This window comes from Akebia trifoliata, chromosome 2, assembly GCF_017979445.1.
Source record: "Akebia trifoliata isolate Shusen 1 chromosome 2, ASM1797944v1, whole genome shotgun sequence".
NCBI classification, from domain to species: Eukaryota; Viridiplantae; Streptophyta; class Magnoliopsida; order Ranunculales; family Lardizabalaceae; genus Akebia; species Akebia trifoliata.
The window spans coordinates 1,273,555-1,299,946 of NC_141376.1; the positions used below are offsets into that span (position 1 = coordinate 1,273,555).

At 34.3% G+C, this 26,392-nt stretch overlaps 4 protein-coding genes across 4 annotated transcripts; 2 read left to right on the top strand and 2 right to left on the bottom strand.

Moving 5' to 3' along the window:
* Positions 1 to 8,086: 8,086 nt before the first annotated feature.
* LOC147408607 (Tetratricopeptide repeat (TPR)-like superfamily protein) lies at positions 8,087 to 10,883 on the top strand. The gene is made up of 2 exons (XM_086419899.1): positions 8,087 to 9,550; positions 10,453 to 10,883. The coding sequence occupies exon 1, from the start codon at positions 8,150 to 8,152 to the stop codon at positions 9,545 to 9,547; it is 1,398 nt and encodes a 465-aa protein (XP_086276025.1). The 5' UTR covers positions 8,087 to 8,149; the 3' UTR covers positions 9,548 to 9,550; positions 10,453 to 10,883.
* Positions 10,884 to 11,870: 987 nt separating this feature from the next.
* LOC147408608 (DUF241 domain protein, putative (DUF241)) lies at positions 11,871 to 13,996 on the top strand. Its single transcript, XM_086419946.1, has one exon. It carries the CDS (start codon positions 13,214 to 13,216, stop codon positions 13,952 to 13,954), a length of 741 nt encoding a protein of 246 aa, XP_086276072.1. The 5' UTR covers positions 11,871 to 13,213; the 3' UTR covers positions 13,955 to 13,996.
* Positions 13,997 to 15,468: 1,472 nt separating this feature from the next.
* Positions 15,469 to 18,277, bottom strand: LOC147408609 (NADH dehydrogenase ubiquinone 1 beta subcomplex subunit). The gene is made up of 4 exons (XM_086419966.1): positions 18,078 to 18,277; positions 16,144 to 16,189; positions 15,996 to 16,058; positions 15,469 to 15,755 (listed from the first exon to the last, which is right to left on the bottom strand). Exons 1-4 carry the CDS (start codon positions 18,185 to 18,187, stop codon positions 15,744 to 15,746), a joined length of 231 nt encoding a protein of 76 aa, XP_086276092.1. The 5' UTR covers positions 18,188 to 18,277; the 3' UTR covers positions 15,469 to 15,743.
* Positions 18,278 to 21,983: 3,706 nt separating this feature from the next.
* On the bottom strand, positions 21,984 to 24,017 carry LOC147408610 (expansin-like A2). Its single transcript, XM_086419992.1, has 5 exons — positions 23,647 to 24,017; positions 23,374 to 23,483; positions 23,088 to 23,266; positions 22,515 to 22,647; positions 21,984 to 22,422 (listed from the first exon to the last, which is right to left on the bottom strand). Exons 1-5 carry the CDS (start codon positions 23,756 to 23,758, stop codon positions 22,177 to 22,179), a joined length of 780 nt encoding a protein of 259 aa, XP_086276118.1. The 5' UTR covers positions 23,759 to 24,017; the 3' UTR covers positions 21,984 to 22,176.
* Positions 24,018 to 26,392: the final 2,375 nt, after the last annotated feature.

A 26,392-nucleotide genomic window follows, 5' to 3' on the forward strand; every position in this document is an offset into this window, starting at 1 on the left:
TTTCATTCTATTTCCATTCTCTTGGGTAAGTTGTCTATTGATAAGGTCCCAATTATTCAATTTTGGGACCACAATTGCACTAAGATTACCATTACATAAATGTTAGTTTATTTAAATAATTGTAAAATTATTTTATTTATCCAAATTAATAAAGCTAATGATATATTAGTGTTAATTGTAGCGCACGTGGAAGCCAACAAATCGCGAAACAATTACGGTTACAATACACGAGTCGAAAGGAAGCATCCAGAAAAACCTCGAAGGATTTGGGCGCCACGTCACCGCGCCGCGGCTAGCCATGACCGCGCCGCGGTCATTCCGAGGAATTGGCCCTCGAGATTTTCACAGAAGCTTCTAGAAGCTTCGGTGGTTGTAACTGAATGGGTAGTTTGAAGCGAATCATCCGAAAAGTTAACCCGATTGCCCGAATACGAACATTATAAATTTGAGGGTTGATTTTAGAGAAGGGGCCTTTTCCTTGCTCTCTTCTTCTCTAAGTTTTGATTTCTCCTCTTTGTAATTCTCTGTAATTTTTCCTTTTGGTGAGCTTTTGAGAGGAGTGAGAACATCAAGAGTAATCCATTAGCTTAATTGTAACTCTTTTGGGAAATCATCAAGGAAGGAATTAAGTTACAACACTATTCTACATTCTCTTCTCCATCTATCATCTTCTTACTTTTACTATTGTTGCAATATGATCCTTGCGATGATCGGCTAGATCCTCTTTAGAGAGATCAAGGATGCCGAAGCAAGTTTATCCCTCTAATGTAGTTTTAATTCCTTATTTTGCTTACATGTTTACTATTTTAGAAATTCTACTTTGATTAGATGATCTACTTATATTTCTGATTCAAACTTTGATAGTCATTACTTAGATAAATTCAAGAACGGCTATGCTCTGTGAAGAATCTGAATATAAGCTAGGCAATCTCAATTAAATCTGAATTTTCATGAATGTCTCTTGGTTACCTTTGATAATTAAACCGCTCCACCTTCCGATCCATGAGCAATGACTTGCTACATGGATTGAGTTATTCTTGGAATTGATCTGCATTATGGATAGTTTGCAAAAGCTGATTTGATTTCTCTAAACCTCCTTTCTTATATCTTCAATCTCTACTTTCTGTTTTTATTTCAAATTGCAAGTTAATTTCCATTTCATTTGTGCAACAAATCTGTTTTGTTTTTAAGAAAAATCTGTTTTCCAATTCTGTTTTGGACTTTTATCCGATTGAATCCTTGAATCCAAACTGTCCCTGTGGAACGAATTCGACTTACCAAAGTCTATCTCTTAAATCTCTATCTTTGCATCTCTATTGCAATCTTTACAATCGATCATCTATGCCAGGATCCCCCCTTTTTAAGGGCCTTTCTTACTAAGGGTATTTTACTCAAATGAATTACAACATCAGAAATCCAACTCCACGGCTATCTAAGTTTCATCGAAAAACTCAAATAAAAAATATTAATAATAGTAAAATAAAATAAAATAAAATAATTTCTTTTGAACTAAAAACAGATTTTGAAAATTACGGCTATTGAACTTCAACTAACTCCCAAACTTAAAAATGAAATTCAAAAGTGAAATAACTTTTTTTTTTTTTTTTAAATTATTTTTCTTCAAGATTCATAGAATTTAACCCTGAAGCCTCGGATCATGGTTTTGGATGCCAAGAGGTGAGCCGAAGGATCCATAGTAAGGGTGAAATCTTTACTAACTTAGTAAGGCGCACCTTTGAATGCATACAGTTCAAAAAAAATTGCAAAAAGAAAAAAAAAGAATCAATGTGTTGAGTCCAGCCCTCTTTCTTTTTTCATAGCATTTCATAGCAGGACTTTTCGAATTCCTAACGAAGGGACTTTTTCTTCCATTTTTAAAGAAGGATGAGTTTTCGCTTCTCCCTAAAAAAGAATTGACTCAACTTATCGAATTAACCTCTCATTGATGTATTGGGGAACTCTTTTCTTTTATCTTTTTGTCTACAGGTTTTAACTCGGAATCGAATGATACTTTAAATCGAATATAGTATATTTATAGAGAATGATAGCTTTGGTCATTTTATTGAGCCAAAACTAACAAAAACACTTTTCAAGATTTCAAAGTAAACAATTCAAATTCAACAGTAACTCCCTCTTTTCTAGGATAATAATAATAAGAATTAGTCTTACTGCTTGATAAGGGAATATGATACCTACTTTATTTTCTTGTTGACTTGAGGTCAACTCCAAGGACTTCATTTAAGACCGTAGAAAGATGCCCTTTTTGATTTCCAAGTGCCTTGCAAGTCTTCTTGCTCATACTTTATGTGGTTCAGGACTTTGTGTTACTTAAGGATGAGGAACTTTTGAGACAAAAAAAAAAAAAAGTTCCAAGTAGTTTTCTTTGCTATTTCCTGGAGGCTTCTTATCTATGACAAAGCTTTACCAGGGTCTCATCGCCTAGTGGGAACTCTTGTTAGGTTGGAAGACCTTATCCTCCTTATAGACTAATAATTTTATTTTTGATAGATATTTAATGGAGGGGAGTGATGGGAGGTCCCTAAAGAGATCCAAACATTTTTCACAATATAGTGTAGAAGTTATGGAATGGGCTGATTTTTTGTGACGATGATCTTTATGATGAGAAAATCATCCTCATAAAAAATCAGCCCATTCTAAATCTCCTAACCTTAATTTACAAGTTGAAGAATTATGGACTGTCAATTATTTGTAAACCACTTTTGATAGTCTTAGAAGATTTAGAATTGACTGATTTTTTATGAGGATGATCTCTTTACAAAAAAAAAAAAAAATCAGCTCATTCCAAAACTTCTAACCCATATATTGAAAAATGTTTGGCATAATGCGTGACTTTCTTTAAGGCCTCTCGATGCTTCCCTTTATCGAATCAAATAGATTTATTCTATAACTTAATTTTCAATCTTTTAAGTCCCACTCGTTTCTTATATTAGGTTTCTAATTAAATAACTCAATAAAGTATGTCTTTTTTTTTTAAAAGAAAAAAAAAACTTGAGACAATTAATTAAATTCATTTTTTATTTTTATTTTTATTTTTAGCCATAGTCACAAAGTCAAAGTACGGGTCTAAAACGGTAAGGAAAAAGAAACAAACAAAAAATGAGAAACATAAAAAATAAGTCAGAGTACGGGTCTAAAACGGTAAGGAAAATGAAACAAAAAAAAAATGAGAAACATAAAAAATATTTTAGAAATTATGAAAAATATATGTATCTAAAATAATACATAAGATATTTAGTTTAATTTATTCTATATTTCCAAAATAACTTGTTCTCAAACATATAATTATACATGTTATAATGCCAAAAAAATGTTTACTCGTCAACATATCTTTTATTCAAAATAATAAATTATTAAAAAATCATAAAAATCAGGATATTATCATCAAATCTCATATTGCTACATTTATGAATCATCAAATTCTATTATGCATCAAATCCCACATTAATTTTTTTTTTTTTTAATTTATTGAAAAAAGCATGAAAAAGCTTGTTTGAAATGTTAAAAGAAAAAAAAAAAAGTAGCATTTTTTATTGTTTTAATTGTCAGAGATGCAAGGCACCTTCTTCTATATAAGTTTTTTTTTTTTCTTTTTAATAAAAGAAAAATTGTCATTTTTTGTTACTATGTTTTTAACAATATAGATTTGTTACTTTAGATATTCTAGTACATCTAATAGTGTTTTATCATGATTTTTTATACGATGAATTTGTGTATTACATGATTATGAGGTCTCTGGCAATAACAATTATCTCTTATATTTAAAAATATTTATTCTCTTTTATTTATTGATCAATAATATGTAGGCATAATTACAAGTATCATATATAAATAGCTTGAAGGTGCCAACTGGTTGAGATAAAAAGTGATTGTTGATGTCACGATCTGGGTTCAAAATCCGTCTTCACCTACCAATTATTGACCGCTAATCTCTCTTACTTAGTTGGAAAAAACAAAAGTATATAAATAGCTTGATTTTTTTTTTCCTGTATCCCACCTAGTTGAATGGTCTGGATCAAAGAGTTTTTTGGGACCAAGTGTATAAGGATCTTGACCCAAACTTAAGTCAACATTGATCCAGCATTCACAATGAAAGTTTGATTTTGACCAGTGCCAGTTTTGGTCCTTTTTTTTTTTTTGCCCATTTCAAGTCTCATGACTTATCTGGCTAAATGGATGCTTGCGCCAATTTTGCCATGACTTTCGAAGACCGAGCCCTTTGCCCTTTTGTAAGATTTTCATCGACCTGGGACTACTTTAACCAAAAAAAAAAAAAAAAAAAACCTAATTGGTGGCATGTGAATAATAATAATAATAATTTATTTATTTATTTATTTTTTTTATAACGAAAGATATCCGGGCCAGCTTGTGCGCACCAGACTAGTCCCGCACTCAGGCTATACCCCACTACGTGGAGCAGTGCGTGGCCACCAAGATTTTTTTATGGGTAGTGGGATGTGAATAATTATTATAATTTTCTTTCAAAAATATATATATAATTAATAAATCGACGGTCTAATTATGAATTTTCAATGTTTAATTTTTAAAATGACCGAACTAACCCTTTGATCATAAAACCTAACGGTTTGACTGTCGGTTTTCATACTAATATCCTTCCCAACTATCAACCACTTATTTTTAATAAAAATCAGCTTTCCTTTCATTCTATGCATGGTGGTCAGTAGTCCTCCACTCACTCAGTCACTCTCACTTACTCTCATTTTGATAAAATCGAATTCTTATAATTATAATTTTTTTTTATCTGGTTATATTATTATAAATTCTTTTAATATTCTTGTAATATAAAATATTAATTAAAGTAATTTTGTAGATATTAAGACAAAATGATATTTTTGTAATTTTAAAGAATCAAAAACTGACGGTTATGGTATTGCAGAATTGTAATCTTATTCGTTTTACATAAATGACTTTAATAATTGTGAGGTTAAATGTAAAATTCGGAGCATTTTTTTTTTTTGGTCTTTCAAATTATGGTCCCATTTACTCATGAATGTTTCCAACCGTTGTTGCGAATCAAAATACCCCCATATTTATACCTAACCTCATATCATAGAGGTTATTTTGTAAAAATGATAAAATTACAATCCCTCATCTCATATAATAGCCAAGTTAGCTAGTTTTCTAAAATTAAAAAATGTCATGTTCTTGATGGTGATAGAATTTTTTTTTTTTTTTTAATTTACAATACCATTGTACACTACAATTATTCTTTATATTTTTTCTACAAAGAATTTTACCAAAGTCGTCATATATGAAGGATATTTTAATCTTATAAAAATATAATATTTTAATGGTGTTGGATTGATTGCATCCAACACCATTTGACAACATAATTATCTTTTTAGAATTTATAATCCATCCTTCCTAGCAAATGAGGGGCATTATTGTCTATACGAACACAGTAAGAAAAGGGTGAGTAAGGTTGATAAAAATTTACATTAAACATTTTCTTAAATTACAAAAATATCTTCAGATTGATCTGATAGTGCATTTGAAATAACTTATCAATCATAATGTAAAGAAACATGATATTTTAACTTTTGAAATTCTCTTCATAAGTAATAAAATGTGAAACAACAAGAATGATTTTAAAGAGTCTTTACCTTAGCAACAAATAGGTGTGTCTCTTCTTGAGGATAGGTAATTGTTAACTCAATCATTTCTATTGTAATATCATTTATAAAAATAAAAATAAAAATTAATCATAATATTAAGGAATAACTAAATCAAAATAAGATACCTTAGAGATGGTAAAATTTGTATGGTAATACCACAGGTTAGGATCGAAAGAGATAGATTAGAGGCAAGTCAGTTATGTTACATGAACTTCAAGCAGTCAAGATGGGTATTTAATCTTCTAAGAGTTGGTGAGATGATCAAGACCACGTCTTAAGAAGCAGAGGTCTTGAGTTCGAATTCCCCCTTAGGAGTCACCCTCACGGATTTATCTCAAAAATTACATGATGCATGGAGGGAGGGGGTTGCACGTAGCCTGAGAATGAGAATTAGTTAGGTGCTCTAAGAGGCCCAAATACCTCAGTTAAGAGTTGTGATAATCTGCCTCCCCCCATACTCTCTTGACGTGCCATGTGCATAGAACCATGTATTTTTCTTGGGATACATAATTGCACATCCTCCCATTGTGCAATTGTGTATCCCGAGAAAAAAATCTATGGTTTCATGCATATGCCACATTAGGATTGTAGAGGGGGGATTCATAAAATCTCCGTTCTTTAAAATAATAGTAAAATATTTGAAAGACTAAGTCAATGGATTGTGATAACTTTAGAGTGGCACCAGATTCACGAGTGGCCATTATTGCCTAGAAGGTAGAGCTGTTATTCATTGGTATGCCAGAAAAATGGTTGATTGGGTCAATAGCTGAGTTCCAACTTATACAACGAACGAACTAAGAAGGAAGGGGGGGGGGGGGGGGAATTTAAACGGTGAAAGTCCGTAGGTTGTGAATTCGATTCCCAATATGAGCAATAATTCCCCATGGCCAACCACGAGGGTGGGGGGGTTGGCTCAATATGGCAATTTAAGCAGTGAAAATCCGTAGGTCGTGAATTCGATGCCCAATATGAGCAATAATTCCCCATGGCCACCCACGAGGGTGTACCGGGGGTGGGTTTCAATGTGGCAATTTAAACGGCGAAAGTCCGTACATTGTGAATTCGATTCTCAATATGAGCAATAATTCCTCATGGCCAACCACGAGGGTGGGGGGTGGGGGGGTGGGCTCAATATGGCAATTTAAGCAGTGAAAGTCCGTAGGTCGTGAATTCGATTCCCAATATGAGCAATAATTCCCCATGGTCACCGACGAGGGTGCACCCTCACTTATTGGTGCGTGCGATGTGCGGGTATTACACGTTTCCCCGACTAGTGCTTGAGCTTCATACGCCTCCTACGTGATAGAACCACTAATACGTTCTCAATAAGAATGGGTTCAACCCAATACATAGGTTTGACTCATGTTGGTTTAAACATACATGTTATGTTATGTTATGTGCACCTCAGCCACTCAGTAAATGAGTTTGGACTGTATACACTCATAGAGTCACAGAGGAGGTTAAAAACCCCACTCCCACATCATTTCAAACCTTGACACAGAGCTCTCATTGAGAAAGGGTTTAGTTAAATTGTGCCCTAAGGGCACATGTCACGATGCATTTAAAATTCCTTCGAAATAAGCTTTTAAGGGTATTTTTTCTGAGAGCATTTTAAGCATAAAAATAGATATTGGAGGTGTATTTAGTGCATCTTAACTCGTGCACTTAAGACACAAGTTAACAACAACACATAAAAAAGAGACTTATCTTTTTTCTTCTTTCAAGGACATTAATTGAGAGATCTTGTACGGCAAGAGGTGTGAGAGTGGGGTTTTAAGCATACCAAGCCGATTGCAAAAAAGCCATTGGGAATGAAGGAACATGCTCCCTCACAATAAGCCATTAATTCACATCAACTTTTATATTGTCAACGAAGAAAGACAATTAGGATGTTTAATTATTATTATTTTTAAATTTCATTTCATACAAGCTTTCTTCATGTATTTTCATCATCTTTTATTTTGAAAATTATTTTTAATCGTTTATGATAAAAATTAATATTTATTTATTTATTTAAATTTTAAGTACATTTGATAAATTCAGACTAATTTGATCAACATTATTTTGATAGGTACAAATCAAAAATATTTTTTCACATGAGATCCCCTTATAAATAATTGTTCGTTACATATCTACCATGTGATAATGTATTTTTTTATTATATATTTCTATTAAATTTATTGTTTAAGATCGTTAATTACATATTGAACAGTTCTTTTAACAAGATCTCATGTGAAAAATGTTCCGTAGATTATTACCTAACATTTTATTAAAAATTATTAAAACATTTGATAAGATACTGTTAAATTTTAAAATAAATCAGTGAGTGAAACTAGTCGACAAGTTTTTACTACAAGTGCAGGGGTGTATGCAGCAAAAAAGTGGTGTGTTTCTTTGTATCGAAATGTTCCTTCATACTGACCTTAAAAACTCTTTAAACCCAAAACCCTGTCTCTCAAGAAGAAGAAGAAGGAGAAGGAGAAGGAGAAAAGAAAATGGGAAAGTTGCCACCCTCCCTCAGAACAGCAACACTGCAGCCTCTCACTTCTCTCAAAAACCCTCCCACTTTCCTCCCCAAACAAACCCATTTCCCTTTATCCAAGAAACCCACCAAAACATCAAAATCCTCCTCTAAAACCCTAACACCAACACCTCCTCAAAACCCTAAACCCATCTTCAAATCTCCCAATCTCTCTGACGCCAAGAAAATATTGGACACCATCCTCTCCACCACACCAGTCTCACTGAATTCTCGCCACTACAATTCCCTACTCCAATCCTTCTCTCACATCTCCACCCTCCAAGACTCCCTCTCTTTCTTCCACCACATGATCGAACGACACCCACCATTCTCCCCTGATCGCTCAACCTACCATATCTTGCTCTCAAAATCCTGCAATTCCCCCTCCGACCCTGACCTCTCAACTGTTCATCGAACCCTAGATCTAATGGTTACTAATGGATTCCCTCCTGACCATGTGTCACTCGATCTTGCCGTTCGATCACTCTGTTCTATTGGTCGTGAGGAACACGCCATTGAATTAGTCAAAGAATTATCTTTGAAATATTCCCCGCCTGACTCCTTCACTTACAATTTCCTCATTAGGCATTTCTGCAAAACTAGGTCTTTAACTACTGTTTACAATTTCATCAAAGAATTGCAAAATTCTGCGAATTTGAAACCTGATCTTGTTACTTACACGATTTTGATCGACTTTGTTTGTAAAAGTAAGAATCTTCGAGAGGCCACACGGTTACTTGGAGTGCTTCGTGAGGCTGGGTTTAAGCCAGACTGTTTCCTTTATAACACCGTTATGAAGGGTTATTGTATATTGGATCGAGGAAGTGAGGTGATTGGGGTTTATAATAAAATGATGGAGGAAGGAGTGGAGCCCGATCTTGTGACATACAACACATTGATATTTGGTTTGTCAAAGGTGGGGAGAGTGGATGAAGCTCTGAAGTTTCTTGGTGTTATGGCAGAAATGGGTCATTTTCCAGATACCATTACGTACACATCGTTGATGAATGGGATGTGTCGTAAGGGGGACTCATTGGGAGCTTTGGCGCTGTTGGGGAAAATGGAAGATAAAGGGTGTAGTCCGAATTCATGTACATACAACACGTTGCTTCATGGATTGTGTAAGTCGAGGTTGTTGGAAAAAGGGTTGGAGTTGTACGAGGTAATGAAATTGGGTGGTATGAAGCTTGAGGCAGCTTCTTATGCTACATTTGTGAGGGCATTGTGTGGTAATGATAGAATTGCGGAGGCGTATGAAGTGTTTGATTATGCAGTGGAGAGTAAGAGTTTAACTGATGTTGCTGCTTATATGACTCTGGAGAGTACACTCAAATGGCTGAAGAAATCTAAAGAACAAAGATATTCTTGTTAACTGGTTTGTTTCTTCTTTCTTTATCATCTCTCTATTTCAAATTCATTGTTTTTACCCGTTCCGTGATTGACTTTGCTGATATGGTATGGTACTATATACATATTCTGAACTGAGTTAATTCCCTTATTTGTAATCGTATTGGATTTATGTGCTTGAGCTAAAGCATTGTTTGCTTCTAGATGGTTTTCTGAATCATTGACACAGTAATACCATAGCAACTTCTTAGATGCAATTTTTCGTAGATGGTTTTTTTGAAAATTTGGTGATTATCCCGAGGCTGCGGATAACATAAGCTGTCTATTGGGCTCATTTGAACTGTTTATAGCATTTTTTTAAGCTCTTGGACACTCACATTTACTTTGTTCTTACTGGTATTAATCTGCTAATCTTGGGTTCCATACTAATGTACTTACAAGCTGGGCCTTATGAAGGGGCATAATGCATCTCATGAAGATGTTGGTGAATGCATCTAGTGGTCCATATGCTAAACACTTAGATGTACTCCTAGTGAAGCCAATATCCTTGTAATATAATATAGACTAGTGGCTGTCAGGGTAATTCTTTGAAGATATTCATGAACCTGTCTATCTCAATTTGAGAACTTGGTGAGGCTACTCTGTGTGGTTATACAGGCTTCTGGTACTCTTTATCTGATGTGAACTTGATGTATAGATTTTGTATTGCATCTTGGCTAATCTCTAGCTCCCAGAATATAGAGTCTTGAGAGTGAGCAACCATAAACTATAGGTATTATTTAATGTAAAATAATTATATACATTTCTTGACATATTTTTTGTTGTGTATATTTTAGCACTTTTGAATTGTTCAGCACGCTTCTGCATAAGAATTTGAACATGACTTGTGCTGTTGCAATTTCGTAATTGGTTTGCAATCTCCTGCTGCAGGGCCGAACCCAGCTAAATATGCTGAAGCTATTATAGTTGTGTCATTGTTTGGGGTTTTGGACTCTTGCCTTCAGACAAGGATAAAGTATGCACATTTCCTACTAATGAGCCCTGCAGTTGTAGACTGTTCAAGAATGCTTCATGTACCTACTAACCAATCTAAAGAAACCGTGACAGCTAAAATCTGGATAAACACAGTGCACAGAAGGGTACATGGAATACAAATCCATTTCAAAATTGTGGTAGTATTTCCAGTGGAAAGCTCACAAATTTATCAACTAGAGCCTTCTTGTCCCGAAGACAGCTTCATTTTTTTTTTCCTTGGCTGGAAAAATGAAAAAAAAAAAAATTGATTAACTTGAGCAGATGAAACCATGTTGGTTGGCCCACATCAGAGAAGCTTTGGGCACAATTAGATAATCAGGAGGCTGGTAAATGCATCTGATACCTGTTGGATTCTTGAAATTTTGATTCTTTGTGACAGATTGATGGATCCTTGGTCTTGAATATGTTTGAGTATAAACCTGCCTTCAACATTTTTTTATATGTTAATTATATTTATTCAGATAGTTGTCATGCATGCCAAATGCATAGCATATCACAGAGAGGCTCTGAAAACCCCTCAACTATTTGGAACTGCGCAATTAACACGTGAGATGTTTGATTTTGTATCCCACAACCCCCAGTAGTTTGAGACGCACTTGCAGAAATAGTGAACCTTGGGTACTAGCGACAAATACATGTCACCTGTATTGGGTTAGGGTCATACCAAATATTGTCATTTGGAATGATCTTTCAGCCATTTGCCCCATGAATGAATTTTTGCACTCTTGGTGGACTTTCTGACCCCATACATGTCACCCTTAAAGGTGGAGGGGACAGGAATTCCTTTTATAAATCTTCTGATTTGTTCATTTGTGGAGTGAAGAATGACAAGACAGACGAATCAATTTTGATGGGTGAGAGGAGAAATTCTTTACTCAAATTAATGGACATTCCCAGCATTAAATAGTGGATGAGTTTAAAAATGTGTATGGATTTCTCAAAAACTTTTGACTACATATTTATGTAGCACTGTAACAGATAAGAGTGGAAAAACCCCTTAACCCCACTTTCTAGTCCTTACTGCAGTTGTAATGTTGATGGATTTCTCAAAGGGTCTAGCTATTTGAACACACCTAAATGTCTCATTGTAACCAATTAATGCAAAAAAGAAATAAGATTAATTACAGTTTTACCTTTATAAATATACCCTTTATGCCCACTTTAACCTATCGAAAAAATTGAAATGTTGTATATGTAAAATCCACTGCTAGAAAAATCCATCTCTTAACCCTAAATTAATCACCTTCTCCTCTCTCTCTCTCCCCCTCCCCGAATTCATCTCATTTTAAGGTTAGGTTTTGTGAGAAAAGTTGAATCAACGGACATTAGTTTTTTGGGATTTTTTCAGTTATCTTAGTTTTTTTATTGTTGAAATTTCTCTTATTTTTTGTATTTGATCACTGAAGAAGATGGAAAAAATCACTATTAAAACATTTAAAATTATAATTTTTGATTAAAGGATTCAAATTTTTTTGACAAATTTAATTAGATAGATTCAGACTGAATTGTTTTAGCTAATTTGAGGGATACCTACCGAACAAAACTTTCCTATAAAACACTTTTGGTCCAGTGTGTTAGTACCAAATCTCTATGTATATGATAGGTAGGTACCAACCGAACTTCGTAAAAACTAATATACTGAACAGAAAGTTTTAAATAGAAAATTTCTCATATGAATGGCTGTGACTCGATTCAACGCTGAGGTGTTAGGGTAAAAAAAAAGTAAGATCAAAGTTTAAAATGCTCATTAAAACATATTTAGATGCAAAGAAAAAGTGGGTTCGATAGACTATTGGATGGATGCAAAAAAGGAAAAGGCAAAATTATCAAAATTCGATATGTACAATGAGAAATATAAAATTTTAGTTGGGTATAATGAATAAATAGGCATAGCCCCACCTTTCTCAAAATTAGAAGACTAAAAACAAGCTTGCTATTGTTTGACTATCCAATTGTCTGCTTGGATCCACCCCAAATCTCCTGGAATCTTCACATTGATATCTTAGAACTTTCCAAATTGTAGATCTCAAACTCAAAAATCAACCTCAATGGTGTCGTCCTGTACGGAAAAGACAAAACACATGTTGATACAGTTGTGACTTGTGAATGATCCGATCCACATGTTGCATGTCCCCCTATTGCTTGCTTAACATGTTTCATACAAACCATTCTTTAGACTCCTTAGCTTGCTTCATATCACCTGCATTACCCTTTATTTTAGAGGTCTTCTTGCATGATAGTATGCCACGTGTCCAACAGATCTTCAAAATCAATTTTAAACAACAGTTGTTTAGCAATCTATAGCAAAAAGACAATACAAGGTGTCCCCCTCCACTCGTGCAATGCATGCTGTTCTTTTCTCTTAGCTGAGATTCTTCTGGTCTCCTTTGCCCTCTCTAAATGTGCTGTAATTAACATGAATATAAAAGCTGGGTATATTATATATCAAGGATATTTCACCTGACTTTCCTTAAGATCGCACATCATATTTACTTGTTGCTATAAAGGGAGAGAGAAGATGGTTGGTTCCACTGTGATACACCGCATTAATTCTTCTTATATTGTTTGATTCACATAGGAAAACAAGGTCTTGCTAGACTTCTATCATTTCCCGCCATTTCGCTTATCATAATCAACCTCACAATCTCCAATAGAGATGTTGTATCCCAATTTTGATGCCCTCAGGAACTTACATGATTGTGCTAATGATCTTCTTCATTCACCAGTCACCCAACAAGCGTTTCTCCATGGTAGACGTGAGAAATGGGTTGATGAGGTGTTAGAAGAATCTCTAATAATGTTGGACTTGTGTGGCATCACTAGGGATACCTTGTTGCTAGTGAAAGAACATGTACAAGACCTTCAATTTTCTCTTCGTAGAAGAATTGTCAGAGATCATGGTCTGGACACCAGAACCTCTAGAAATAATATGAACAAGGAGATGTTGAACTGTCTTGAAGTATTGAGGGGAATGAAGAACAAGTCTGCCCCGGCACCACTCCAAGGTGTAGACCCCAATCTAATGGTGGTAGTCACTGTGCTGAGAGAGGTGAAGGTGACCACCATCTCCATTATGGACTCTATTCTGTCCTTCATGTCTATATCAAAGCCAAAATCAAATACCAGGTCATTTGTTTCCAAGTTCATGCGAGCGAAGAGAGTGGCACACAAACCAGAAGACACTGGTACTAGTGTGGTGGTTGGGATCAATACAGCTCTCTACGGCATTCATGGGTACAATTTGTGTGAGAAGTCCAAGGTACTTGGAATTCAAACTGCAAACAAGCGTTTGGAGGCGTTGGAGGTTGCCATTGAAGGTCTTCAAGTTGAGTTGCAGAGAATGTTTAGGCATCTAATCCAAACTAGAGTCTCACTTCTCAATATACTTAACAATTAGAAGAAGAGTTCACCCTCCGGTCTCCCTCTGGAATTCACATTATTTGAAGGACAATGCTAACAATTCAAAATTTTGGCTTTGGTTTTTTTATTCCTCTCTAGTTAACCATGTAAAATAACATTTCAGTATGAAATGGTTTAGACACAAAATCCAACGGTTAAGATTTATGTGTATCTTGATATCGCACTTCTTGTAAATACTTATCCTGAAAATAAATTTCAACTGTTTGATTTTGTATTTTAATGGTTGGGATCATGTTAATTTTTTTTTTTTTTTTTTTTTTTTGTGAGTCATTGTTCATGAGTTACTGGAACCGTATGTGTGTGTGCATTAGCATTCATCTTCTTTATCACCATCTATGCCTTGTGCCAACAAGATTTCTATTGCTAATCAACTCTTATCTAGAACTATGTCTTCTGCCAAGGCATGAGAAATACTTTACCATGAATCAAAATCAACAAATCCTGATCCATGTAAATGAATTCGAAGCAACTTTTAATGAGGGTTATCAACCTGATGCAACTCTGGTCTCTCGATGATTATGAGGGGCAAATGCATGCTTAATCCTCACATAGGTGGAATTGCCTCTTTTTACAGGAAGACGATTGACCATCTTGCCCATTTGCCTCAGGGACTGGGATTACTAACCGGAGTCATCTTTATCGCAAACTCATTCTAAAATCATGCTTATATCTGAACTGTAGCTTAAGATTTTGAACATAAATAGGATAAAACTGAAGTAAATAATAGGGCAGACTTTTTAACATTTTTTCTCTTAGAAAAAGATATCCCATCCTTCCTTCGGCCATTGTTTGGGGTCTTTGGAGAAAAAAAAACAACATGGTGTTCCAAGGTAAGCAAAGTACGTCCCTTGCAGTGTATTTAGAGATCTAGGGTCTGCTTTACTTTTGATCGAAATTGGGCAAGGATTTTTAAAAGTTTTGTTTGATGACTTTGTAATCAGATGGGATCTTAGGAGTAACTCAGTGGTCTTTGCTTGCTTTTTTCGGTTTGCCTAGTTATCTCTTTGCTTTCCTTGGGGTCTATCTTAGCCTCCTTTTGTACATTCTTATCTTCTCCTCTCTTTTAATAAAATTTTATACTTGTTAAAATATAAAAAAAGTAAAGTAAGGTAAAGTAAATAAAAGACATTAATCGGTTTACACATTGCACTCAAAACATTATCACTAATCTCATTTTTTTTTTTTTCCTTTCAAATTAATCAATTCAAATTCCCTTTCTTTCAAGGTAATCAACTCAATCGAATTATTCATTTCTCTCACACCTAACCTATCATCATCATCAGAGCATTACACTAAATTTTCCAACAATGTCTCTAGTTCTTTTAATTGATTCCCACAATGTCTATAGTTATTTTACTTACCTATGTAACTCTCTTAAAAGTAAAAATATTAACATCCATCACGCAGTCAACTCTAAACGACAAAAAAGTAGCATCCTTCACGTAGATGTAGACAAGGAACCTAACTGTCCAAACAGAATTCAGAGATCAGTTTTAAGTTCTACCTCAATCTTGAATAACACCATAACAGAATCAAGTGGATCATCCAACTTGGTACGTACCACATGCAATGAAGAACAAGCTCATCACAATGCCTGTTATATAACCACTTGGTCCAATATGAAGTTATGAATCAACAAATCAGATTATAGCTAAAGGTCTGAACCCAACTTTTATTTAAAATCAACTTTGCATCTCCAACATCACACTTGTACAATGAAGAAACATCCAATAACAGCGGCTTTTCTGCACTCTCCATCCAGTTCTTCAATGGGAAGCCTGAAAATGATTAAAATATAAAATAAAAATACAGCAACAACAATCTATCCTAACAAGAACATAAGAGATGGAATATGATGGACATAACCTCCATTGCCATAAAATAAACGGTAAACTAAATCACAATAGTTTATAAACAAACGGGAATTTTTTTTAAAACTTAGTCTCACTCAATTCGATCAAAAGTTAACTGAGTAATGCAGCGTAACCTTATACCAAGCACCAGTTGTAGTGGCATACCTCATGCTCATGTCCATGACCATGAGAGTGATCTTCATGTCCCTCCCAAGGATGTCTCCAACCCTAAAAACAAACAAAAGACGCAAGTTAAGCTCAGACCAAAAAAGAAACCAGATGAATTTCAAAGAAAAGTGTAGTAGAAGCTTACCAAGACTACAGGACCATCTTGCTTTGCTCTGTAAAGCACCCAAAACCTACAAAGAGTCAAAATGATATAAAGTGTTATTAATTACTGGAATCTCCATCTTTACTGCATCAGGCTGAACGAGTCAAGGTAAAGCAGCTAGTATAGGAAAACAGGATTTGTTTGGCCACTTAAAACATTGGGACTTTAAAAGACAAGGAGTAGGAATTGTTTGATACATTTAAGAAAAGTAGTGTTCCCCTTTCTTTATAGGTTTAATTGTGCAGATAGGGCTTTGATTTCTCGGGTATTACAACACACATACTTTACCACCTCACCAAGGTGGAAAATTAGAGTTGCGATAAACTGATGCTCTTGATGTGGCAATGCAAAAAACCATAGATCGTTTTCACATGCCACATCAAGAGCATCAGTTTATCATTAGTCGGAAAATTAACATAGAATGTCTACTAGAGAGAAAACAAGCATGAGAAAAACTTGGCAGCTAGGGGGCAGGGGGGATAAAAAAATAACTAGTATTAGGTGAAGAGGGAGAATATTATTTGCACAAAATCCTAAATGAGAATATTAATGAAGAACTTTGGAAAAAAAAATTGGATGACTTGCTAAGAGCAATTCAAGATGGAGAAGCAGTATTTATAGGAGGCCATAAATGGACATAAAAGTTGGTAAGGGATACAGAAAAGTGCATGAAGGATAAGATTTTTTTATTTTTTATAAGTAAAAAGATTTTATAAATATCAAAAGAAGGAAAGAAACGATACGATTCTTGAGTTCACCATGGCAACGATATGAAAAGAAGACAAACATCCAATAACTATGAAAAGTGAGCAAGTCGAAGCCAGAAAGACTTCTTTCTTATAAGAAGTAAGGTTACCCCATGGGAGAGTGTAACTACCCGATACAGGTTAGTGTATACAATTGCTTGCAAGAAGATGTGGAGAAGAGTGGCTTAAAATAAAATGTGCCCAAGAATTAGGTGACAAAACTTAAAACAGAGAAATTATGGTGTCTTAGGAAAAGATTAATAAATGAAGGGCTATGGAACTTGGGTGGGGTGGGATTCAATTACAAATTGCATTAGAAGAGTGATGAAAGAAGACCTTGGAGAATCCAAAGAAGAAGAAAAATCAAAAATAAAAAGAAATTCAGTAGTAGAATGATAAGGTTAAAAGGATTATTAGAGAAAAGATGATATTGTTTAGGACAACATCAAAATAGAAATGTAGAAAAAATTGAAAAGCATAAAAAGATTTAAACAGAAACAAAAAAAATGTAATAAACAATGTAAACTATAATAAGTTAGAAAATTCATAATATAGCCCCTAGTAAGTAAATTTGGTGGGTTTTAGGAAAAAGGGATTTTGAGTGAATACATCGACATTATTAAGACTTCAATCTGGCTCTAGACGGAGTTGAATGGAGGAATAAGATTCGTTAAGCCAACCCCAAATCTTTGGGATAAGATTTAGATACACTAGTAATGAGATTTGAAAAAGTTTTCCAAAACGTAGAAATGCAAAAGAATGTGTCTCTTTTATAGTTAATTGTTAACTTAAAGCCCCAGGGAAAATTTACAACATTTGCTGACAACAACTCGAGGCAAATATTTTCTCCGTTGTATCACTGTCATGGGTAGACTATATTTCTGTTTAATCGGTCTCTAAGAATTCCAATCTACAATACATATCAGAATTCAGACCTGAACAATTGAAATTGAAAACCTATGAAATTGATTTCAAACCCGCATTTATTTCCATGTAGATCTATCATAAATTTTCTCTAATTTAAACCTCATCCGATGTTTTTCGTTTAAGCCCAAACACGGACACATTATGCATAATTTCTTAAATTTCAGGGGAAAAAAATCAGGGCACAAGAACAAATACATATATTTTTTTTTTAAAACAAAGGATTTTGTGAGGTGAAGAGAGTACCACATGATGGCGCACATGCCCTTTCCAGTGAGAGTATGCCATCGCTTGGGGTGATGCATGATGAACCCTTTGTACGTCGTACTGTGAGATCCATCTCCATGTCCACCCATCTCTCTCTCTCACTCTCTCAATCCGCTTCACGAAAGCAGTTGTAGTCTTTTACAGTTTACTCCAAACCCAGGTCCTTAAAAGTTGAAACAACTCTCTCCAAACCTTACTTTTCCAATTTTATTATAAATTCCCCCTTCACAAATCATTTAGTTTTTTTGATAACGAAGGGTATCCGGGCAGCTTGCGCGCACTAGACTAGTCCTTACGCCCCGCAATCAGGCTATACCCCACTACGTGGAGCGGTGCATGACCAACAAAGTTTTTTATGGGTAGTGGGATTTGAACTTGAGACCATAGAAAAAGCAGATTCCTTGGTCCCAAGTTACTACCATTCAGCCACTCAAATCATTTAGTTTTTAATAGCCAGATTACCCATTTTCTTTTAAATAAATTATAAAAGAATAATTAGTATCCAATGATGTTAACAAAAAATGGTCAATATCATTAAAATAATAGTAGTAGGAGGCATATGTGTGTGTTTATTATCATTTTTTATTTTTTATAATCAGGTATAGCAGACCGGCTCGTATTTAAGTTTTGCCCAATCCATAGACCATTGTCTTGTCCAAGGACTAGTCTTGGGGCACGTCACACGCACCAGGTAAGTGAGGGTGCACCATCTCGGAATGTGTGTTTTTACATGCACTAGAAGGGCAAATTTATAATTTAAAATATTAATTAAAGGATAACAATTAATTAAATGATTGTAAGTTATAATTTTAAAAACTAATCAATGTAATTTTGAGTTGGGATTTCAATTTTCTTAGTTTTGACCGAAATGATTTTAATTATATTTTAAGTTTAAATGTAAAAGTGGGGCCATTTGTGATGAGAGTAGATCCTTTGTCGCCCAATTTTCCTGTAGCTCTCTATAACTATTATCAACGGTTGAGGATGTGCCACATCATCAAGACATTTAAATTTTAAAGTTCAGTGACTGTCCATTTTGAAACACTTGATTAGATAAGATTTTTTTTTTAGATTTCCTTTTGCAAAATCTGATCTAAACCATGAGTACAAAAGGATTAACCTATTGTTTTTCTCCAATCTAATGGTGCATGAACAGTAGAACTAAAGCTACAGAGGAACTACTCCCAATTGTGAGATCCAAATTTTGGTGTCAAATCTACTCCACTTTCTCTCCATATAGTAGTAAAGATAAAGTTGAGAAATTATATTTATACACCAACTTTTACTTACAACCCTGGCTTGAGATTTCATCCGAGATCGATACATCTCATCCAATTTATCTCGGTATCATCCACCAACAAGATGGGTAGACAAGTCATCTCAAACATAAGGTGTTTCGCAAAAATCAGTCCATTGCCTAATTATTGGACCAGATGACTCAAATAAATTGGACGATTCGATCTATTTCATAGACAGGGCAAGACATCCAAATGATTCTTAAAACCATACTTACAATATACTAATTTTTTTAAAATTAAATGGATGTCCACATATAGATTGGTGTGCAATAAGTATAATATTTCAAATATATTCTCTTCAGAAATATTTTATTCTTATTATCACAAATGTTAAGATTTTTAATATACAAATGATACAATCTTGAAAGTAGGCATTTGTTGTTAACAAATTTGTGTTAAGCTAATGAACCAATGACATGACGTCATATGTATTGCAAATATAAGTGTGGTTGGTTGGTGGAGAAAATTTTAGAACGGTTAAGAGCTCTCCTTTTAAGTAATTTTTCAATACACATAACATCGTACCATTAGCTCATTGGCTTAGCACAAAAATTTATTAACAATAAATGTGTGCTCTAATCTTGATGGTGATAAACATTTTTGTGTGCAAAATACAATCAGACATCATAATTATCCTTTTTTATTTTAAAAATCAAAAAATTGTACCCCACCAAATTGTAAGTGATAATTACAATTTTCTATGTTAAACTGATGAACCAATGACAAATTTTAGAACGGTTAAGAGTTCGCCTTTTAAGTAATTTTTCAATACACATAACATCATACCATTAGCTCATGAGCTTAGCACAAAAATTTATTGATAACAAATGCGTACTCCAATCTTGACGGTGATAAACATATCTCTGTGTAAAATACAATCAGACACCATAATTATCCTTTTCACTTTAAAAAAAAAAATTGTACCCCACCAAATTGTAAGTGAGGAATAAGTGATAATTACAAATTTCTATATTGATGAACCAATGATATGGCGCCATGTGTATTACAAAAGCAAGTGTGATTGGTTGGTGGAGAAAATTTCAGAATGGTTAAGAGTTCTCTTTTTAAGTAATTTTCGATACACATAACATCATACCATTGGTTCATCAGCTTAGCACAAAAATTTATTAACAACAAATGCGTACTCCAATCTTGATGGTGATAAATTTGTGTGTGTGTAAATTACAGTCAGACACCATAATTATCCTTTTTATATTAAAAACCTTTTTATATTAAAAACTAAAAAATTGTACCCCACCAAATTGTAAGTGAGAAATAAGATAATTATAAATTTCTGTGTTAAACTGATGGACCAATGACATGATGCCATGTATATTGCAAAAGCAGATGTGATTGGTGGGTGGAGAAAATTTCAGAACAGTTAAGAGTTCGCCTTTTAAGTAATTTTTCAATGCACATAACATTGTGCCTTGGTTCATCATCTTAGCATAAAAATTTATTAACAACAAATGCGTACTCCAATCTTGAAGGTGATAAACTTTTTTGTGTGTAAAATACAGTGAGACACCATAATTATCCTTTTTATATTAAAAACTAAAAAATTGTACCCCACCAAATTGTAAGTGAGGAATAAGTGATAATTACAAATTATGTGTTAAACTGATGGACCAATGACATGACGCCATGTATATTGCAAAAGCAGGTGTGATTGGTGGGTGGAGAAAATTTAGAATGGTTAAGAGTTCCCCTTTTAAGTAATTTTTCAATACACATAACATCGTGCCATTGGTTCATCAGCTTAGTACAAAAATTTATTAACAATAAATGCATACTCCAATCTTGAAGGTGATAAACTTTTTTGTGTGTAAAATACAGTGAGACACCATAATTATCCTTTTTATATTAAAAACTAAAAAATTGTACCCCACCAAATTGTAAGTGAGGAATAAGTGATAATTACAAATTTATGTGTTAAACTGATGGACCAATGACATGACGCCATGTATATTGCAAAAGCAGGTGTGATTGGTGGGTGGAGAAAATTTAGAATGGTTAAGAGTTCCCCTTTTAAGTAATTTTTCAATACACATAACATCGTGCCATTGGTTCATCAGCTTAGTACAAAAATTTATTAACAATAAATGCGTACTCCAATCTTGAAGGTGATAAACTTTTTTGTGTGTAAAATACAGTCAGCCACCATAATTATCTTTTCTATATTAAAAACCACCAAATTGTACACCCACCAAATTGTAAGTGAGGAATAAGTGATAATTACAAATTTGAAATTTTATGCTAAATATCTAAAATATCCTTTTACAACTGAAATTATGAAAATGCAATTAGATTTTAAAAGAAATTAGAAGTACAAAAAGATTGAAATGGCTCTTCATTAGGATTTCGCTCAGTTCATACTTCAGGGGTTTTATTATTAATTAGGATTCTTTAAGAAATCAAATACCCCATTGTTCATTCATCTTATTCGCATTTTTGCCTCTAACGACCTTCTTGATCATCTTAAGAGTAATATAGGTCTTGCTTAGTAAGCTATCATGTTAATATGAAATTTGACTTATATTGGCAAAAAACGCACGCCCTCACACAAAAAGAGAGAGAGAGAGAGATGTTAGACAACATCCAACAACATTGTGTATAAAACTAATGTAAATATAATATATATCCTTCTAACTAGGCAAAAACTTTTTCTTATTTGATGGTTACCTAATTCTCTACACTACATTTAATTCGATGAATGATCAAGGAAGGAATCAATCAAAATAATATGTATGAAGTTATATGCCCCCAGCCACCCCCTACTATCATTTCCAGTCTTGATCGTTACAAGGGTAGCATCCCTCCTGTGCAATATCACTGATTTGAACATCCGAAACATAGATCCCCCCAACCTTCCAATCCTCAGGTAGAACTTTTCGTGCCCAAACCATTTTCCCGTCATACCCTCCTGTTACTATTAACCGAAACTGTAACGCTCCCGTTGGAACTCGGCTCATGTCCCACACTGCCTCTGGTTTCCGGTTCATGTATCTCCAAATCGACGAACCAACCTGTATAAATCAAGAGTTCAATTTTATTTTATTTTTTTAAATTGTTTAAATTGCAATGCAACTTGTTATTTGATATTGAGTCTTTGATTTACCTGAGCTACATCCACACCGACAATATCTGTTTGGCCACCTTGGTAGAGGAATTTAATTGCTAAATAATGTGGCTTTTGGCTCTTCTGTTCCACCCTTATTGACAAATTCTGGTTTTTATAATCACAAGGTACTCTGTTCCATACAATTATGAGGGAATCAATATTAATTAATTAATGATTAAAATAAAAATCTAATAGTGGAAGGAAATACACTATTCCCGTGTACCTTTCAAAAGACAAAATAAAGTTATGACCCATCAAAATTACTGACTCGTTCATTTTTAGTTGAAGAACTCTGTAAGTTTGGACCAATTGAAGTTTGAATTATGGATCCTACATTCACAGATGATATAAGATTGGGACCAGAAATAATCAGCCTCTATCCTAAAGCAACTAATGTGGCTATAAAAGGCATATTTTTTTAGGTGGTGGTTGTAACCAAACCATTATAAGAAGTTTTTCAACAATCAATGGGTCCACCTGTGCGTCTTGTTCTTCTTGATCAAAGATTGTTTAAGGACACATGGTGTGCATGATACATAAAAAACTATTAAATCAAATCTGACATTTTACCTTTTGTATTCTATGTCGAGGATCCCAAGCTTTAAAATGTCTTGGGTCATACCCTTACGAGCCATTGACATAAAAGCTCTGTTACTTAGAACGAAATCTGTTCTGTTATTTCGATTGAGATCAGTTAATATCACTTGAGTCCCTTCTCTGCGACAAATTGTTTCCTTCTTGCACCTTATCTGTAAAAAAGACCCCAAATGGAACATAACTGTAAGAGAACATTAATGACTAAACAATTAAATTAATCTCTCCTCTCTTTCTGTCTTTCATGTGTAGAACTACACACCTGAAAGCAAGCACCACAACCGACATCATCTCTATAGAGGGAAGGAGGACCTGCTGCAAGGTGTCCTCCATTGAAGCCTAGAGCCAAGGAACCATACCCACAAGCCCCAGCTGTAGTAAATCAACAAAACAAAAATTACCCATTAAATATCTCAGAGAAATTTGATTTGGGTTTCTGTCCTTTTTTGCTTGTATCCCAATTTGGTATCAACCATTCAATCGAATTTAAAAAAAAAAAAAAAAAAAAAGAATATAAGAAGAGAGAGAATCTTACATGATAGAGAAGCAGATGAGGAGAAATAAGTAGCCTTAGTTTGATGGACGCAACGATCACAAGCTGAAACAGAGGAGATGAGAAGGAAGAGAAACCACTGAAAGAGAGCCATCTTTGATTGTTTGTTTGTTCTGTGAGTAGTGAGAGACGGGGAAGAGTGGTTACTTCCTTTTATAGAGAGAATTAGAGATGAAGTGGAGTCCAGTTGTTGACGATTGAATGGGTTTTTAGAGGTGAAATAATTATTTATTGAGATATGGGGATGGTGAGAGAGAATCACATTTGAGATTATTACGCGGACAGAGGTGTAGTAAAGAAAGAATTGGACTGTTCACAGTTCACACGGACTCTGCTTGCACGCGCACAAGCACAGCTGTGCTGTTAGTTTGTGTGACAACAAAACTACGTCTGATACTTGGGAGTATGAGTGGGGGTGGATAAACGTTACGGTCAAGTGTGGGGACAGCTTCACACCGAAGCTTCTTATCTTTTTCTGTTCAACTTGTATAGCTGTAGTCTGTACTCTTTAGAGTTCTTTTGACTTCTTTCCAATGTGGTTCTAAAACTACCAAAACGTTGAACTGTTTTCTAATAAATTTTTTAGAAGAATGGATCAGATCGAATTTAAAGGGAAAAAACAAATTGAATTTTGTAAGAAAATATTGTTTTTAATGTTAAAAATGGGACTTAGAATGTAGTTAGCGAGATGGGATAGGGGATTTATTATGTGTGGTTTTCATTAATTTGGAGGCTCTTTATCTAATTTCATGATAAAATAAAGGAAAAGAAGGATGATTATGGTGAGATGATGATGGCGTGTAAATGAGTGGAGAGATAAGGACAAAGTTAATATGTCCTGCTGGCTAAGCAATAATAATTCCGAAAACAAACAACAGCTAAGAATAGAAAAATAAGAAAGTCTTCTTTCTTTTTTGCTCCAATTACCCATTGAGCGATCTTCTTTCCAAAAACTTACAGCTAAGATTAGAGAAGAAGAAAAGACTTATGTTCTATTTCCAACCGAAGATCTCTCTAGGTCCCATTTGTATCAATTATTTATGCTTAGAGTAATTCTGGGGTGACATTTTGACGGGGAAGTGGAGGTGCGCACATAACTGTAGATGCTTTTTTACTCAGTATCCATGCTTTTAAAATCTGGTAAACATTTTAAATTGATTTAAAATTTTACAAAGTGATTAATAATTTTTTTTTTTTTTAATTTTATTATAAGCAAATAGGTTAGTGGTTAGTAATTAATAGGTGAATTGGGTTTTGAACCTAATCGTGGTATAACACTCACAAACTTTAACTAAGGAAGGTAACATCTTTAAGGTAGATTGATAGATATTCTTCATAGAATTTATCTTTATATAGATTACATACATCTAACTCAATAAAAAGATTAAAAAAAATTGAGTATCCAATACAATAACTGAAACCGACTCTAACTAACCACTTGTAGATCTCGAAAGACCACGATATTTATGATAGATAAGCATGGGAACAAAGTTTGGTTCACCTCAAGTGATTATAGATTGAATAAGACATGATTTTAGGCAAAATTGAATGTGAGAGTATAAACACATTGTGAATCTGATTCAAACATCGTATAATTTTTAAAAGATATTACATCGGTGCCTATCATCAAGAATAAATCTCGATGTACATACATTAAAAGACTATCTATGCACATTAGAAGATTGTTATGAGTCATTGAATGCATTGATGCATTGGGGTATTTATTATATCTGACAGAAACAATTGTTTTGGCATGGATTGGGTTGATCAATGTGGCATATATATATATATATATATATATATATATATATAAAACTGGAAAATGAATCTCCCACCAACTTAAAGATCTCAAGCACGATCCCAGGTTTTTTGTTTACATGAGTGGTGGAACCTAAGGATCTCAAATAATGAGATGACTAAAAAACTTGTTTCCTTGGCATCGACAACTAATCTGCTCTCATTTCTTCGATATTTTAGTTATTTTGACTTCAGAGGCAATTCAAACAATATTGGGAGACAAACCATGGTCCATGGTAGTTCTATTTGGTCCACAAACTTACTACCACGATTTCATTAACTTTTTAAATTGGGAAGTACGGGGAGCATACCCAATGGATTGAAAACTACTCCAGTAAACAGTCCCAAGGGGCTGAAACTATTGATCCTAGTCCACCATATTTGCTTCAACATTGTGTCTTCATGGGGATATATGGACCTGGGTTGGACCAGGCCGATGTCTGCTTAATTGCTCCTCAAAACCTAAGGTGTTGGGATCAATCACAACCCAATACCCAAAGCAGCTCACCTGAGGCCAATCTGGCTCGTTTCCATCCATCCATTTCTAAGAGTTTGAAGCTTGAACTCTGATTCAAACTTCAAACTCTTTGGTGGGGGTCATTTTGTACAAAAAATTCTTTTTCAGTTTCTACACGGTGAAAGCTCTCAATTATTATCACCCATGGATCCAGTTCTACATCTAAACAGCAAAAAAATCCATGTGATTGTTTTCATTTATGGTTCATAATTTCTGCAACAAAAAGCACACAAGTGCCTTGGTGCGGCAAGAGCTCAAAAAAGGTAAAACTGTATCCCAAGTGGATTTATTAATAAAAAAAGCCTGAAAACATGTCGTGACAGAAGATATGTATCCAAATCCAATAGTGTCTGTGACAGAAGATATAGATACAATAGATTTGAATGGTGAACTTAGATTCATATGGCCAGCACA